Source organism: Larus michahellis, chromosome 10 (genome assembly GCF_964199755.1).
Source record: "Larus michahellis chromosome 10, bLarMic1.1, whole genome shotgun sequence".
In the NCBI taxonomy this organism is placed as follows: Eukaryota; Metazoa; Chordata; class Aves; order Charadriiformes; family Laridae; genus Larus; species Larus michahellis.
Window position 1 is genome coordinate 1,615,453 of NC_133905.1, and position 18,730 is coordinate 1,634,182.

General features: G+C 37.3%; 1 protein-coding gene across 7 annotated transcripts in view; it reads right to left on the reverse strand.

The window, feature by feature from the left end:
- ERC2 (ELKS/RAB6-interacting/CAST family member 2) overlaps nucleotides 1–18,730 on the reverse strand; it is a 510,348-nt gene that overhangs the window by 125,867 nt on the left and 365,751 nt on the right. For all 7 annotated transcript variants that reach the window (XR_012589289.1, XR_012589291.1, XR_012589290.1 and 4 more), the window contains one exon: nucleotides 11,577–11,711. Coding sequence is in view for 2 of the 7 variants with exons in the window: in XM_074602406.1 (XP_074458507.1) it covers nucleotides 11,577–11,711 (135 nt within the window). In the remaining 5 variants the exon portion in view is untranslated. The remainder of the gene's footprint in view (nucleotides 1–11,576; nucleotides 11,712–18,730) is intronic.

Genomic DNA, 18,730 nt, shown 5'->3' on the forward strand with positions numbered 1-18,730 from the left:
CTAACAGTGGATTCATTTAAGGCTTTCTTTTGAGTTTCATTTGTATATTCAAAAATTGAATAAATCTTAAAAATAGCTTCAGTAATAGGGATTTATGTCACCGGTCTATTTTCAAACCTATCCATAACAGAAGGGGTCGCAAGCAAGCATGCATCATCCAGTTATGAAAATGACCATGAAATCCATCTCTCCATTTGTTCGATTGTACATAGTTAGGGTAAAATCAAACATGAAGACTGGTGATGGGGGTAAGCGAAAGGTTGTTTCTGACCACTGACTTTACAACACCCAGACTAGCGTTAACATGAATAAGATGTTTCACCAGATACTCTTGCATTCTAAAGCTTTATCACTAGATGAAGCGGAAACCCAATGCTTCTTACAAGAAGTGGTCCGTGAAATCAGATTTGCAATGCAAAAATTTATGGTCCCCTTTGTAGTGAAAGGCTGTGACATGTTATCTCACTTAAGTAACCAGCGCCAGATACGCAACTTTTGTTATCAAGTTACTGTCTCCCAGAAATGCACGTTTGGCTCTTTTAGCTGGTCTAAAGACCTATTTTAGACCATGATGGTGGCAGCTAATTTTTCTAGTAAGAAATATAAGATAAATGTAAACCTCTATATAAGTGTTGTATATTCTAACACACACATTCAGGGGAAGTGAGGGGGAGAGATTTCTACAGCTAAACATGATCTCAAAAAATTCTTCCATATGTGGAAAAGACTGCAAAGCTAACATATAAATATAGATATATATAAATATACACACTGAGCAGTATGTATACATTATATCACATTCATTAAACCTCAAAACATAAAATAAATTCATTTCTGTAAGCAAAGGAGAGGTATAACTTTTCAATATACAAAATCCTTCTCCTGGAGGTATCATAGACAGCAAAACCTGTTTTCTACTTCTTACTTTTAATACAGCTCCAGTTTAGCCGGTCTCTTACACAAATTACAAATTTAATAGAATTAAAAGGTATATGAAAAATCATCTGGCTACAATACAATTACAATCAAGATGTAAGAATAACAAAGGCATTAACAAATACTACAAACTTCTATTGTCTCTTACTTAAATGAGAAACTTTGAGTACAATGCTTGTAACTGTAAAACGGCAGTATACCAAAATGAAGAACTAGAGTATCCCTGAAAGATACTCAGGGCAGATTCTTCCAAATTTCAAGGCTCTTTCTTTTGTTCCATTGCAAGTACAATGTAAGCTACAATGAAATTTTAGTTTGAAACCAATTATATTATCCTCAAAACCCGGGCAAGCCTCTGTGGAAGACTATTTCAGTTTTAGGGTAAAGCAGATAGAAATATCTAGATAAACGTCAGAGGCAGGAAAAATTCTCTGTATCTGCTGAAATAAGCACATGATAACACTTACTGACTTTTGGGAAACGCTTAGACAGAAAATACATCCCCATTAGAAGAGAAGTATTTGCCGCTCAATAGAGTGTTTACAATAAACAAGATAGCTATGATAACTGCGTACAATTTAATCGCAAAATTGACTTTTTAATGGTGACCATGATAAAAATAGGATTTTATTGCATTCAGTTCAACAAGTCTGAATAATGTGGGATATGAATCACAAGTTCTTTGTTCCGGAGGGAGAATATGTGTAGCAAAGATGAAAAATTAGAGGAAATACTTAAAAACGTGAAAGCATTTATATGAGTAATTTGCACTGCACTCCTGAGATCTCATAACACTAATTAATCCAGCACAATACTAGTTATTTGCAGTGGATATGCCTGGGATTGTTTATACTGAATGTACCGACAAGCAAACCTTGCCCTGCCCAAATTCCTAAATTAAATAAATCCATGTGACTCCAACGAGCTTAGTGCAGGCTCAGCGCTGTGCTAATGCAATTGCGTGCTTCCTCGCAGCTTGAGGCACCAGCGGAACAAGTTCACATACATTTAGTGAACAGACAAGAGCAAGCTCACACCTGCCCAAACACAATGTGTAAACACACAGGATAAAGAAACACACAGAATATTAAACAAAATCTGGGTCAGGGAGGGAGCCAACAATTCCAGTTTACTGCCTTAAACAGCTATATCATATCACTTCTTATATATACTAAAATGTCACTGGTTCTTTTGGTTTTCCCCTTATTTTGTTTCTTCTTTCCTAAACAACTAATAGACAAAGTTTCAATGTTGCAGAAAACTCTCAAATACGATATTTCTGTTTTCCAGATACTAAACTTCCACTCAGCTTGAACTTCCTACTCACAGTCTAAAGAAATTTGAAGAATTTTACACTCTTCAAATAACTGTGGTTATTTGAATAAACTAAAATAATCTGTTTTGGTTTATGTTTGTCCTCCTTCTAAGTTGCGTTGTTTGGTTTTGTTGTTGTTCTTTTTTTTTAAAGCCAAATCCTAGTTTCAATATTCCTGAGGCCTATTCAGGAGTTTGGCACTGGCAACTTTCCAGTATGGCCACAGAATGTAAGGCATTGTGCTAACAGCCAGAGCTGCCAAAATACACGAAGCAGCATGCACTCCTTTCCCCTAAAATCATATATGGATCAATAAAGTGATCTGCAGATCAGGATCCAGACACTAAACAATAATCGTTGTTTGACTGTCCTTCGGCTCTGAGTCGAAGTCATCCACCTCAAACAAAATCCTACCTGACCTGTTCAGAGTTTTTCACGTATCCTCTTTCAGCGACTCCAAGGATATTTAGCAGTTCCAGCTGATGAACAAAGACCTGTTGCCAAGACCAGTCACCACTTTACAAATCAATAAACACTTTTTTTGAGAGCATACCGCTAGTTTGTAGTGGCATACTCCTACTTTGCAACAGTCAGATTGTTGTCAGGTTTTGTACATCACTGCATGTGATTTCTTTTCTCAAATGAATGAGTTTACCAGCACACTTTGAAAAATCTTTTTGAAATGACACATATTTAATACTAAGACATCTATGAGATAGTTCTTTAAAAGCTGGCTTTCTGGCTGGAGAGCGGCAATAAGGGAAGCTTCACAGACACATGCTGCCCCACCACTGTACTAATAAAGAGGACTTTTCTTTTAGATAAGGGGATATTTCGGAAACCTTGAACTACTTTTTAGGCCTCTCTGCTGAGATTTCAGAGTAATGGAAAACATGACGGTAAGTTTATGACAAATTACTTCTAAACACTACTACCTTGTAGAAGGGCCACCAAAAATGTTTCAAATAGCTACAAAATCTCTACGTAGCCAGACTGGATTAAAAGATGTAAAAGGACATGACACATGCTTACACCACCACGTGACATTCCATCCTCAATTACAGCTTCTAAGAACAGGGCCAAAGTTTTGGAAAGCAGCCAGCTCCTACAGCCTTACAGCACACCCTATGATATTCGTACTTTTCTAAAAATCAGATTCTTTTTTATGACAATATCACCTCTCATCATAAAACAAAATTAAAATGTATTTGTAGCCTTGGTGACCATGGAGTAAAGCATTCAACTTCGACTCAACTACATCTTGGGAATTCAGGAAACTCTTACGAAATGAGAAACACCTTACACTTTACGTCTTTTAAAATGTCCAGTAATATGGGAAGTAAGAAGATTTGATAGGTCTTATAATCATCAGGATTGGCAGTAAAGTCCTAAAATATGAAAATTCTTCGGATGTTATACCTTCAGTCTTCCACTGTATAGATGCAGAATCATGTTCTTCAATGTGCCCTCAAAAATAGCATAACCTTCTATTAAGAATGCCATCAAACTACCATAGGTACATCCCAGACACATGCATGTCATCGATTATCTACACAACTTCTTTTAAGGCCCGTTTTTTATGCAGAGATGCTGCTTTTAATTTAAATAATCCAGATACAGTTTTTTATCACATAGTCCATAAGCAGCAACTTGAACTTAGCACCTTTCAACAACATGGCAAAGATCTCATGAACTTGAACGAGAAAGTCCTACGTGATAGCAAAAGAATGCTATTTGTTACGTGGAGACCATCCTAGAGGTAGGCATCTCTCATATGTGCCAGTAAGTTAAGGACTGTTTCAGAGACAGCAAGGAATGTAAAATGCCTAGGAAAGTTAATAGTAAGTGAATATAGAATCATAGGATCATAGAATGGTTCGGGTTGGAAGGGCCCTTAAAGATCATCTAGTTCCACCCCCCTGCCCTGGGCAGGGACACCTCCCACCAGCCCAGGCTGCTCAAAGCCTCATCCAGCCTGGCCTTGAACCCCTCCAGGGATGGGGCAGCCACAGCTTCCCTGGGCAACCTGTTCCACCGCCTCACCAGCCTCACAGTAAAGAATTTCTTCCTAATAGCTAATCTAATTCTACCCTCAGGTGATTAGAGCCTAAAACTCAGCACAGGATACAAATATGGAGGGGCAGAAATGCTTCTGAGATTAGAAAAACAAAGGGAATGGGATGTCTCAATTTGACCAGAGTTGTGGTTACTGAGAGAGAATTCCCTGTTGGTGACTTTTCAATACAAGTGTCGTGGTTTTGGTCAAATCGGCCAATGGCCGGCGACAGATGCTCCCCCCAATCTCTCGTGCATGGAGAGGAGGAGGAGAGATAAAGAGAGATTTATGAGTTTAGAAGAAACTAAACTACTTTAATGAAATATTAACAATAAAATAAAAAGGGAAATACTGAAATAGATACAGTATATACAAAACCATATTAAGCTCCCAGGATGACGTCACCGGCGGGCACTGGGGAAGTCCCAGACTGGACTCAGCGATGGGTGGGAACCGGGTTCCAGAGTTGGAGTCAGGAACACAGGGATCGGGATCAAAGGCAGCTGAACAGCCAGGGTCCTCCTGGGATGTCAGGCATTGAAGGAAGAGAGCTGACCCTTTGATCCCTCAGCTTTTATACTGAGCATGGGGCAGATGGGATGGAATACCCCTGTTGGTCAATTTTTGGTCACCTGACCTGTGCGCTCCTCCCCACAGGTGGGACCCCTCTACGCTTTTCCGCTTCCGGCCCTCCAACGGGGCAAATAACGGAATTAGCTGACCTTGGTTCTTATAGCAATAAGTACAAGCAAGAGCCTCTCCACGTACCCTTCCTCGGCACAAACTGTAAACATTGGCCTTATCACTCTGAGAATGAACCGTTTTCGACACAACGTGCTGTTAATTTCAGAGAGTTAGAAGAGGCCTAACTAACAAATAAAATTACCCAACAGAAAGTTGGTTCTGTTTTACCTCAAACCAGGACAACAAGGAAGAAAACTGAAAGATGATGTGGGTAACTGAGGCCAAAACAAGAAGTTTTTAAGGAAAAACAGTAAGTATGTAGAGGTGAGAAATAAGAGAGCAGGGATTTGGACAGTAGGCTTTGTGATGAAGTCTACGCTATGGGGCAGGACAGTTTCTAAATATGGAAGTTCAAATGTATTTAGACATGGGGTTTTTTTGTTCCAGACAGATCTTGGATGCAACAATCCAGATTACATTACTGTAATGCACTCTATGAGCGGCTACTTATTACAACTCCTTGGAAACTGAAGCTAGTACAGAATGCTTATTAAGCTCATTTTCATGCTAGGAGTATTACACCCACACTCCAGGACACACACCGACTGCCAAAATGTTTCCAGGTGGAATTTAAGAAAGATTGCAAACTCTCAAGCCAAAACTGAAGAGAATAAATTTAAGTTTTTAGTGCAAAGCTGCAAAATTATCTTTTTTTCCAAGTTTTTTAAAGACTAGTAAAAATGGTTAATATTACAATGTTATTGACATGGCACTACTCAATCCCCAAAAATTTATTTATATCAAACAAAAATGAGATGCACCAACATAACTAGGGAATCATGTCTCTCTGTAACATGACCATGTGAGTGGGCACAGGAGAGTTCGAGTCTTCCTACTGCTTGTGAAGTTTTCTTACCTCTTCCCCAGAGTTTAGGTCCAGACATACGGAGGCAAAAAAGGCTGCCAACCTATACTCCTAAGAGTGAAAAAAGAAGGCATAAATGCAAGAAGTGGCTGGAAACTTGGCTTGGCTCCCTAGCAGTAGCCAGAAGACCTGAACACGTCCATTACCTCTGAAAAAAGGTGCCCAACTAGCTCCTTCAAGAGAAGTCAGGGATTCTTTCCTTTACTACGTCTAGTGCCACGCTGCCACACGCTGCCCATAGCGGGATATGTATCAAGTAACAGTTATAACAAAAACATGATCATTAAACCAAAATGCCAATACCTGAACCAAACAGCACCATGTTAAAAGTATGCATATTTGAAGCAGGAAGCATGTGTATTTTTCTTCCAGGACACTGCTGTTACACCGTTCTCTTTAAAGCGGGTACAGACTCACAGCAGCATTTATACAGCGCTTTACATCAGTAAGTAGAGAATGTCTTATTCCTCCTTACCAATAAGTACTCAAATGCACATGGACATACTTTTCAGCCATATATAACAACATATGTGTATTTCCTTACGCGTGTAGCATATAAATTAGAAAATCCAGTATTATCCATAGAAATGAGAAATGTTTTTTCAGCATTAACACTGCATGTTCAACTGTCTCTCCAGAATTTCTGAGAAAACCCTTCCTAGCATTCACTAAATTGAATGGCATTACGTGGCAATAAGCACCGCTTTCTTGTCTGCTTACAAAGTTAAAAATGCCCTCTGATGATTTGCAAGTTCAATTATTTTCTCAGTTTTTTCTGTGGTTTCAAACTACTAGCAGTATGTTGGATTATGGTCATCGAAACCTACATATCTAGAATTTATGTGTAATGAACTATCGAATGGGAAATACAGGTTTGTACAGCACACGGCTGGCAAATTGCTGTACAAAAGAACACTGTACGGAATGGTAAGTAACAGAACACAAAGTTAAAAAAAATGAAATCCATGATTGAAAAATGTAAGCTAAAGCAATGACTGGAGTTCACTCATGAGTACCATCAACTGTGCTTGTTCTCAAAGATTATTTCAGTAAGGATTTTGTTACAGATCTCCTACTTCTTGCTTTACAATCAAACATTTGCTGGGCTAATCCATTGTTCACAGGGTCTGTGGAAATTTAGGGATAGCGGTACAGGAGAACACCTACTCCAAGCCAAACGCACCAACACAAGATGAAATAAAGCTGTTACCATGGGCAACAGGTATTCATCTAACTTGTTCTTAAAAATCTCCAGGAAAGGAGCTTCCATCACATCTACATGAAAGTATGTCCACATTTTCTTTCCACTTACAGATTCATGAGACCCGTAGTGAAAAAGTTTCCTTATTTTAATAACTAACCTAGTTATTTTTGGTATAAATTAAATTTACTGCTCCTACTCTTCTCCAGTGGACACTGGAATACAATTGATCATCGTCTTCTTTACAACAACATTTTATGTATTCGAAGACTTATGTCTCCCCCTTAGTACTCTCTAGACTAAACAAACGCAGTTCTTTAAGCCTCTCTCATAGGTCATGTTCTCTAAAACTCCTATCATTCTTGTTGCTCTCCTGTTGTCCCTTTCCAATTTGTCTACCTTTCTTAAAGCACGGTGATCAAAACTGTATACAGCTTTGCAGAAGAGGTCTCACCAGGGCTCAGCAGAACAGAATAATGACTTCCTGCTTCTTTTCCAGTATTACATCCATCCCAGAATTAGATCCAACTTCATTGCAACGGTATTCTATTGCTGCCGTATATTATGTGCAATCCAGATTCCTTTTTCCATGCTATTGCCTCATCCGTTCTCCCTTGCAAATGGACTTGTCTTCACTGAATTTGAGATTACTTATTCTAGACTCTCTCTGCAGCTTGTTGAGACTGGAGCAGCTTATGGAGCAGTTTAACTGCTCCTTCTATGCCTGCAGCTTCTCGCAGCTTGCTTCATTATCAACAATATTCACAGGGGGGTTTTCTATTTAATCACTGAAATAATTTCTAAAAAAATACTCCTCAGAAGCAGATAAAGGACAGACCTCTTTGAAATGGTGCTGTAAATGTCCCTCTTGTCTGACAATGAGTAACGGAAAATTTGTCTGTAGCATGTTACTTGTATCGCTTCCCACACCCATCTCATGGTGATTTCATACCGAATTAAATTAAAACAGTGTTATTTATAGTTGCAGCTTTTAGTATTGTAATGCATTTTACATTACATATTAACTACATTACAAATTAATGTATTTATTTGTATATTACAAATACATGGTAGGACAGCGTTAAAGCCCTCATGAATTCCAAGTATGTCACAGCTACCACTTCCTCCTTGAGCCACAAAGCCAGTTACCCTCTGCAAGGAAATTAGATTTGCTTGACATAATTTGTCCTTGACAAATACAGGCAGACTAAATATAGGATGGGCATGTATGTAACAGCCGTCTAGACCTGCATTCTGTTCTAGAGAGTGGCCCAAAACTGTCACCTAGGAAAGAGTGCAACAATAAAGTGAGGATACAGCGATAAAAAAATCTCATACCTTCAAGAATGTAACATAAAAATAGTTTATCTGGTCTAGGAGAGGAACTGCCAGGTGACGATTAGGAAAAGGGGATAAAGGTGAGGCGAGTGTAAAGTGATCTGGTAGACAGATAGATAGACGGATAGATAGATCTGGATAGATAGACAGATAATGCCATACAGTCTGATACAGACATCGAGCTGCTGAAAATGAACACAAAAAAGACTAATGGCTTTCTATTGATAATATAATAATACTATATAATATAATTTATTCTATAACCTTCCAGGATCTAAAATAAAGTTATTAATAAATCCCCAAATATTTTATTTGTAAAGATAACAAGTGTTTGCTTTCATTGAGCCTCCAAGTATCTCCTGTATCCTACAGGAGAGTTGTTGAATAGAATCATAAACAGTTCAAACTAGTAAATACTAGTAAAATAGCTAGTATTTTATGTGCTCTATCTTTAATCATGTATCCATTTCCAACATTCATATTCTTAACTTTTCTAAATTCTTGAAGATGTTTTGATACGGACTTTCATTATGCTGCTTATCTGTTCTCTTCCCTGAATAACCCGCTGTTGCGCATCGAAAAGCGCCGCCCTCACCAATTGTTAGCTCTCTTTGTCTTGTCCCTCCAATTTTTTTTAGAGGTTCAGGTTTCTTGAATTAGTTGAAACCCGTGTCTGGGTTTCAGTGACAAAGAGTTTGTTTTCACCTGTTTTTTTTCACTTCTCTTGCCTTCATTCTGTTTTTCTCATTCTATTCCTTGCACAAAGCCAAAACCTTTCTTATTTCATGGTCATTTTCAGACAATTTTTCCTTCTTTTATAAACTCAGCCAACTTATCTCTATTAATCAGAAACAGAACTAAAACCAAGACAGCAAGTCCTTAATACCCTTCTCCACTTTCTGAAAGAAAAAGTTTTTCTTTGTGTGTTCCAAGAACTTGAAGGATTCCGTGTTCTGTTGTTCAGGTTTTGGTTTTATTTTCACTTGGTATCCAAGAAAAGGAATTTTCTCATATTTAGCAGTTCCTGTCTTATACACAAGCCTATTCTAAACACAAGCCATTCTAAAAAAAGTGTCGTTTGCCTCTTTGTTTCCTATTCCTGATTAAGTAGCCTATCACGCATCCCTGTTACGACTTCACCAATATATTTCCCTTTTATTTCTACCCAAACACTATGAACTTATGAACTAATTTAGTATCAAACAATGATTCTTCATATAAAAAGCAGTGTTTTATTTTTCCCCAGGGTTCTCTACCTGAAAAGAGTTACTTGCTGCTATCGACTGTTTTGCCTACTGCCAATACACGCATACACGGATACCGTTCCTCCTTGGCCTACTGCGATGGAGAACAATTTTCAACTCTCACCCGCCGCAGTAGCTTAAAGCGTCATACAGTGAAAAGAAGTCTATCTTAAAATTTGAAAGTCTTCTTCAGGCCAGACTCCATCCACAGCTGACAAGCTCACCTTCCACTCACTAAGCGTGTTATTTTGAAATGGAATAGTAGCACCCAGTATCAGCCGGAAAGGCGGCACGCTGGCAGCACGGCTTACATATATGTTTTAAGTTCAAAATAGAAGCTTGTTGCTTGAAATTTCATCTACTACAGCTTAGCTTCTTTCACGTGTATTTCTTGTGGTGTACCACTTCATACGCACATACACATACGTGCACACGTGTAGGCACACGCTATTTTTTACTATAAAAATTTTTAACAGTATCAGACCCAGACACCTCAGAAAACAATCATGTAAATATGTTCGCTGGCAGAAGAAGGGTATTTTAAGGACGCAATAAAGTTGTCACTAGAATTACAAACATAATGTATATTTTATATAATAACATAATGAATTAAAGAATTTCTTGTTTTCAATACTATAACTTGATAACTAGCTATAACTAATAACATTAATACTAATAATTATAGCAATTATTTAGCATTATTTTCAATATTATAACTACAAAATTATAGCAGATGATTTATTTTTGGTGCATCTGGTCTTTAAGCTTTCCAGAAATAAAAGGTGCAGCATTTTTTGTTTGGAAACATGTGTTTCGAACACATCCAAACAGTACACTTTTGGGTGAAGGTGCCTGCCTCAGCCAGCTGTCTGTGAAGCCGCAGACCTGAGCCTGCACTCGGGACGCTTGGCAAACAGCCGCCTGCTGACGGCAACGTTGTCTGACCAACCGCACTGCCGCACTCCAAAAGACAAAGTGCTGGAATGCCAATAAACCACCGAACACCGCGACCTCCTCATTCCAGACACATACGGCAGGAATACTAATTTAAAACTGTGTGACAGTAAGAAAACTAAGAAAATTAGTTACACGTTTACAAAAATATTTCTGATTTTTAAAAAATGTACTTATTTGTAAACAAATATTGAAATTCACAAAATCAAAACAGTGTTAGGCTTATGGATGTTTTTTCACCCTGGGTGGAGGAGGAAAGGTTCAATGCCAGCATGCTCAACCAACATACTTCAGAAGACCGTGTTATTAGGACAGTTATTTTCCCTTTCTGAAACACGGGAGTCTAAGAAGAATAATATTCTAAGAAAAATAATACTGAATTAGTAAGTATTTTTAAACAAAAACATCTCTGGAATTTGGCCTATCTTGCCTAGTTAAAAATGCATCGCTATTGATTTTAAGCTGTATCTGTAATTTGAAAGCTTCAACAGAAAGGTACTTTCAAAAACAGTTTAGAACCATTGGTTTACAAGTTGCCAAATGGAATTGCTGCACAGGTTTTTCAATACTAATCGTTAATCCATTTACTTTAAATAAACAAAAAATTATTCCAAAAAGCGCATACTTCTGAAATCACTAGTAACTGCTAAGTAGGCGATTTTCCACTGATTTTCAACTGGAAAAGTTATGAAATGCTAAAAATAGCTGCAAAACTTCTAAAAAAATAAGGAAGAAAAATATAAGACACCAGACAAACAGCTAAAATGTTTAAATTGTTTCAGGGATGGAAATAAATACCAGAGCTATCACTTCAAGTTCAAAGAACACATCACTTGCTTACTACTTCTTTGGAATCTTTATTTCATCCTGAAATATCAAAATAGTAAAATTGTAAAAGTGAATGTGAAGGAGAGGTGGCTAACCTGGTCTGGAGAGGGCCTGTGGTTGGAGTGTTGTGGCCTCCCGGGAGATCGGTGATGGTGGTGGTGGTGATGGTGGTGGTAGTGGTGATGGTCGTCATCGTAGCTATCTGCCATCAGTTTCATTCTGTTTTGTGTCTGTTTAAGATGCAAAGGGAGACAATTAATACATGCTGGAATATATTACTCTAAAAGTGTTTTAGGAAGATCTTAGCTCTTTCTTAGCTCTTTTTTTTTTTTTTGGTAGCTGTAAGAATCTAACAATAGAAGTCTGGACTGCTGGCTCACATAGAAAAGGAAACAGAAATAGAAAAAGATTAACAAAGTATGTGAACACATCTTCTGTCTCAGTTTTCACACGAGTAGAATTGCACAAAGAAGTCAGAAAAGGATATGATCAAGGATGTTGCGTTTCAAGGGTGTCAACAAAGACATTCAGATTTTCTAAATTTACTATTTTAGAACAGTTACCTATTTTTTCCAGTCTATTATTATGTCTTGCCAATTAACTTCTAAAATCTCACTGAAAGGAATATTAAGTGTACTTCAAATATTTACAGTTAGCTACTGAGGCATGTGAACAACAATCATGAATAGTTATGCTAAAAGCTCTATTTTAGCTTAATTACTGTAATTGTACACCAGGATCACCCTGCTAAATAGGAAGTTAAAAGAACCTGAAAACTAACTGATACAGACACAGGCACTTAGAGGAATAAGTGATTACGGAACTTGACACATGTTACTGAATCAAAGAAAGTTTTAGATATAGATCTTAAAAAAAAGATCATCAACACTCCGGCTACTGCCGATAATAAAATCTATGTCACCACGGGATAACAATATACATCATTGCTCTTTATCGCTCTTACAATTATTCCATATCATGAAATACATAGGCTGGAATAATTCTGAGCTTGCTCATAATACCAAAAATATCTAACTTCCCATTACCCAACAATACATTGGATACAGTACTTATTTCTTCTGTCAGTAGGACAGAAGGCTGTCGCAGGCAAACTTGTTAACCTGTAATCAAGTCTTACTTATTTTTGCTCCAACAAAACCCAGAAGAAAATGCCGTCAACTCTCAAAGACCTCTTCTAAAATTAGAGGAATCAATTAGAGACATATACAATTAACATCATGCAGATGACTAAAGGAAAGACAGCAGTCTTAACGTGTCATCTTCACAAATCTCACCTGAACCCAATCGGAGAAAGGTTGTTGTTGAAGGAGCATTATCTACTTTGTGCCAATTCTCTATGCAGACATCATTTGAGTTGGCCAAGCACAAACAAATCTACTTTGCACTTAGACACTTTTGGTGAACAGTAAAGACACTGAAATCTACTGCAAAAAGCCACAGTTTAGTTCTACCCGTGCTCCAAGCTAGCAGGATTCATGCCAACTCCAGCGAGGATGCTGGCTAAAGACATTACCCCAGGACTTTGCCCAAACTAATGAGTTCTAAAAGACCAACTCAAACAGATGAATTTAAACACAACTCATTTGTTAGATCTTCCTGTATCAATAGGTCTATCTGGCTTCCAATTAGAAGTGCCCATGAGACAGCTAGTGTCCCATAGCTAGTATGGGGTAAATTTACTTTCGGGACTATTGTAAATTGATTTTCCTATGAAAACAATCCTAGATCAAAATGTCTGTTAGGAAAATTTCACTAGGAAGTACATTATAATAGAAAATGTGAAAACTTGGAGATTGCTACTAAATTCCCCAATTTTAATGGTTTTGCTAAAGTAGAAGCGAGATTTGTGAAAAAAAGCAAACTATTCATATTACACAATATTTGAAGTATAATGAAATCTAATGTGAGGAAAACTATGAATCACAGAGATCAGAGGAAATCCTGATGTGCCTTTTGAGCAACCAGTTTTGTTTTTAAATGTCCCAATGCTTCTCAAGCACTTTGCATGACGTCCATTGGAAGGATCATAGAAAACTACTCTACAGGGGGGCACCTGTACTCAGGCCAAGTGAAAACAAACGAACCAACCACCCAAACCAAAACCCTAAGGCACCTACAATGACAAGACAGAAGAACTGATGCAGACGGGATGTGCACATGCTTTAGCCACTGTCAGACTCTGAGCATCTCTATAGCACTGAAGGAGCAGCTTTCTCGGTGTGTCACAGAATAAATGTGACCACAGCTCAAGTGGTGGATTCCTTTGAAGAGGAGTTGTATCGGCACTATATGGTATCATTTCACACTCTTTATCACTATTTTCTGCACAGTTGGAACCATTTCATTTTCTCCATCCCGGATAAGACGACGGTAGCATACAGCTGCATGAATTTCGGCTATCAATTTCTACCAATCTGAGTCATCGTAGTTGGTCTGTTTGTCTTTAGATTCATGGAGGAAGGTCTTTTGAACAAAAGAGTGGAAAAGATGGAGAATTAATAGACAAATAATAACCCACTTACTGTAAACACTGTAATATCCTGCCTCTTTGGGGAAGCTCCTAACGTTTTATTAGTTTATTTTCTTATCAATGAACAGCCTTAAATTTCCTACCTTTCAACTGTATTCCATAAAAGAATGCAAAAGTTAAACAAGATGATATATGCAATCCTAAAAGTGTCCCCTGTAATGAGGTGTTGGGGATTAGACGTGTCACGGGATAAGAACTGTAAATGAATGATGTCATCTTTCTAATTTGGTGCTGAAATATAAATAAACCACTTCTAATGTTTCTTCCTTTTGGATGCCAGATTGCAGTAAAAGGTGCACAAAGAAATGTCAATGCTGAAGTAGGCTTCCTTTAGCGAGCCTGCTCTGGAAGCAAAATATATCAGAAATGCAAAGTGAGAATTTCTATTCCACTCAAGTGATGATCAAATCATCCAAACTTTTACATGACTTGAGATTGCCATTGATTTCTTAGGATGATTTCTTAAAATCATGCTAAATAATTTGAAAAATATTATTTTTAAAAGCTTTTTGGTTTTATTTGATAGCTCTCTATAATGGTAACTAAAATGATGTTGAGGTTCTGTTTGTCTTTGCTTTAGCCACTGTCAGAGTGCTATACTTCCACACCGAACTGCACTTTCCTGGTATGCTTTGCTTTGATTTGAGAAGTATAAAACATGGTATGATTTCAAACTTTTAAAAGCAGGACTTTTGCGGAGGATGAACAGGAGGATTTCCAGAGGAGGAACAACAGTAAAGCCATCCAGAGGAACAATACAATCCTTTTCAGGTCCTTCTAAACAAAAATTTGTAACGTTACTTCTGTTCGCTTCCCTTGCTAACACTTAAAATAATCTTTAGTAGGCTTTGAAATGCCAGGTATGTTTTTATCTGAGGAAGAAATTAATTAACCACATTGGAAATTGTTCAGGACCCCCCAGGGCTTCCCACCCCTACACTTACATACAAGCACATACACAAACACACAGAAAGGCGTCTACGTTTTAGGACACTGGTTTATCTGACAGACAGTAAATCCTCATGGCCTGGGGCATCACATTGTCAGCACGTTAGGACACTGCTTCAGTACTTGGCAATGCCATCATTTCCCGCAACATCTTCAGCATACCTGAAAAATTCCCATTCAAGAACATCCAAGACCTTTTCTTATATTACTTTTGAAAGCACAACAGATGATTCAATATGAATTTCCTGGATGATCAAGAAACTCGGTCTTGGAATGTACAATTCATGAAAATTAGAGTGATGATTGTACATGCATTTAAACTGTGCCATATCTAATGCGCATCATATGTTACTCTGAACAAGTTACTCCATCTCTGAAATAGTTATATAGTTCAAAATTTTATTCACATTTTCCTCTCAAAGCTATTATTATTGATATGGTTTTCCTGAAAGTGTCTTTTCTCAAAATTTACATAGCCGCAGCTCTGACGACAGAACTATCATATCAACAGTTCTTTTTGAAAATGCCTGGTGAACACTAGCCCCACACCTGAGAAGGGGCAGGTTTTAATCGGGATTTATACTAGGAAAGAAAAAAAATGTTAACTTGTAAAATGCAACAATTAATTAACTGCCTCTCCTACAGACCACGTATAGCCTTATTAGTTTTAGCCTAAACGGTTTCCTCAGATTTTTTTCCTTTAAATTTCTTGACTACATTCAATAAATACTGCATTCATTTTGAGAAAAAGGAATGATAGAAGAATTAGAAGCACCTTAAATCTAGGTACACAGGTATATTAACCCTTAGGGCTTGAAAGCGTTGTCTTTGATCATTCGATATCACCAGTTGCTAAGCTGTCAAGGTCATGAATGGTATGTGTAACTGAATTTTTAACCCACTTACCAAAGAATTTATGATCTAGCACTGTAAGAAAACTGACAGATATTTTGTGTCCTCCTAAAATTCTGTTGAGTTTAAGTAAGGATCTACTGAAGTGAAATGAAAGTCTTTGATTGACTGGTAACAGACTAAATAGCTTAACAGCAATCTGTAACTGTAAAACTATAATATTAAAACTGTCTTTTAAAAAATATTTTAGCAAGGTGGCAATAGGGAACTATGCTTTGATCTGTCATCTGGATCAAGTTAACAGCAAAACTCTCATGAATGAGGTTCAAATGAGGAAAAATAGTAAGATTTGTTGCTCTGGGATATAGGTGTGATACCATTCAATAGCTATTACTTTCCTTTGGATTTTCTTCTCAATCTCTCTTCACTAAATGGAATTTGAAACATTTCTAGAGTATTTCAATAGGGTAGGGGTCTTTCCTATGTGATGTGGGAGGGGGGCAGATATAAGGCCTACAAGCTATCCTGGAGATATCCTGTGGTCTAATTATTAAAGCATGGAATTTAAAATCTAGAGACCCACATTCTAGCTTTGATTCTGCAATGGCCCCTTCTTGTCTCCAATGACACAGAACCTCTGTTTCTTGCAATCTCACAATTTGAAAATAAACACGCTCATATTTCCACAACACACTTTGAGATCTTCATGTAGCAGATGTTTAGTTCTTGTCTTCCTGAATTTTACTAATATATGATTTAATCTAAGCTTTTTTTTCTAAGACAATTTTAGAAAACACAAATAAAATCTTTTTTTAACTTTGAAATCCAGAAGGCAAGGATCTAAAAAATTGTGTGCTTAAGACTACATAGTTCGGGACATAGACTATCCAGAAGTTGCAAAAGCTTAGTGGAATTAACCTGGATTTCATGAAAACACGTGCAACTGCAATTGTTTTTCCGGTACGAAGCCAGCGCTTCAGGCCTGAATTGCATTAGCTGAGGTTTCACAAAATGTTTGCTAATTAAGCCAGCCCTGTACTTACCGTCTCCAAAGAAAATCAGTTTTCATGTCAGAAAAATATTTTTAGACATTCTTTGAAAACTGTTATCGTCTGAAGTGAAGAATTTCTTATCATTTCTACTGCTGCACAACAGAAAAGTTGCTAACTGCCATAGAATACGATTTATAGCTGATTCGTTATTTGATAAGTTACAGTTAATTAAATATTGGAGAACAAATGCTGTACATGCCCTCAAACATCCTTAAATTTCAACAAATTACATTTGTCACTCACAATCTGTTAACGGACAAAATGAAGACTTTATGAAAGCAGCATATATTTGTTCATTAAAAAAATACAAACTATTCCACACCATAGACTGTTCTGCCTGTGCGACAGAGGAAGACAGTCTTGAAAAGTAGCTACAAATGATATTTCAGAAGGCAACACAGAACCTCTTGTGATTTAATAATAAGAACCTAAGTGATTTAATAATAAGCCAAACAACAGGCTTAATCTGCCATCGAGAAAAGACATTTAAGAGACATGCCATTGCAAAGTTCCAGTTGAAACTTCTTTGGCTTGAACTTCTTGATATACTTAGAGATTTTTGAGCGCTGGTTCACTAACTATCTGGCTGAAACAAAAAAGATAATTCCAAGGCTATTATTGTTTGAAAAGCCCAACCTTGAGACTGCTCCCAATTCTTTTTAGTGGTAGCACACTTCTTGAATTAACATGTGATTAAGTAAGACAAATCATTAAAATATATCCACCAAGTACAGCTTTGACAGAAGGACTTGTGTCATTGTTCCACAAGCTGAAGGAGCGGTTAATTGGCCATCACATTGAAGGGCCTTTTGCCGATACTAGAACTGCGTGGAAGAGGCACACTTCAATTTGTGTAAGTATTCCAGAGCTTGTATAGCTTTATGCTAATTACGCAGGCCACTTCTAACAGCATAATACGCAATGCTAATTATTTCCAAAATATATTACACTCTTGTCTTCAATCACTAGAAATATATGATAATATTCAAGTTCCTTATGCAGTGAGCTTTTAGACACAAAGAAAATTCCAATAGAAAAAAACCTTAAGTTATGAAGACTATAAGTTTGCAAGCACTCATCACTAACCAAAAGATAACAAAACCATTATGGTATGGTTACTAACTAGGAACTCCAGATTCTAAATAACTATCATAATCATAACCGTATGGGTGTTGGAATGCATCACTATGAGGTAGAGTCATGTTTTACTGAGGGCTTTAATTATGCATTTTTTTTATAACATCCCTGTAACGTAATCTATTCTTATATTCTTACTCTTAACTAGTTTTTAACATGGGTTTCACTGCTTTGTTTCCCACCTCCATTGAACAACACAATTAATTTTTTCCCCTGTTAAAAGTCCATATGGGCTAATAAGCATGTTTTTCTTTTCCTGTTACAGCGTATGCTTGTCTGGGAAAGTGTGAGAGACAGGACGCATGCAGGCTACAAGTGTGCATGATAGCTCATGGGTGAAAAGTTTGGCTACTCCTCTTTAACTCTTTTTATTTTTTACCTCATTCATGATACGACTGTTGCATACGAAGAACACAGTAAAGTTTTTATGCTAAGAAAGCATATATTTTTTTCTTTTTCCCATCTATATTTAGTTATATATTAAACTTAAGTCATGTGATGTTTTACATGAAAATCTTCCAGTTCTTATCATCTGTAACACACCTGTAATCAGAACACTTGTTCTTCAGGCCCCGCCTGCCCTCCCCAGTTTCACAGGACAGAGAATAGGGACTAAGAAACAGTACTGAGGAGTTTTCCAAGTTTTCATGAAATTCAACCTTCCTCCCAGGTGAAATACAAGAGCAATTGCTGGTCAAATTAGATGCGT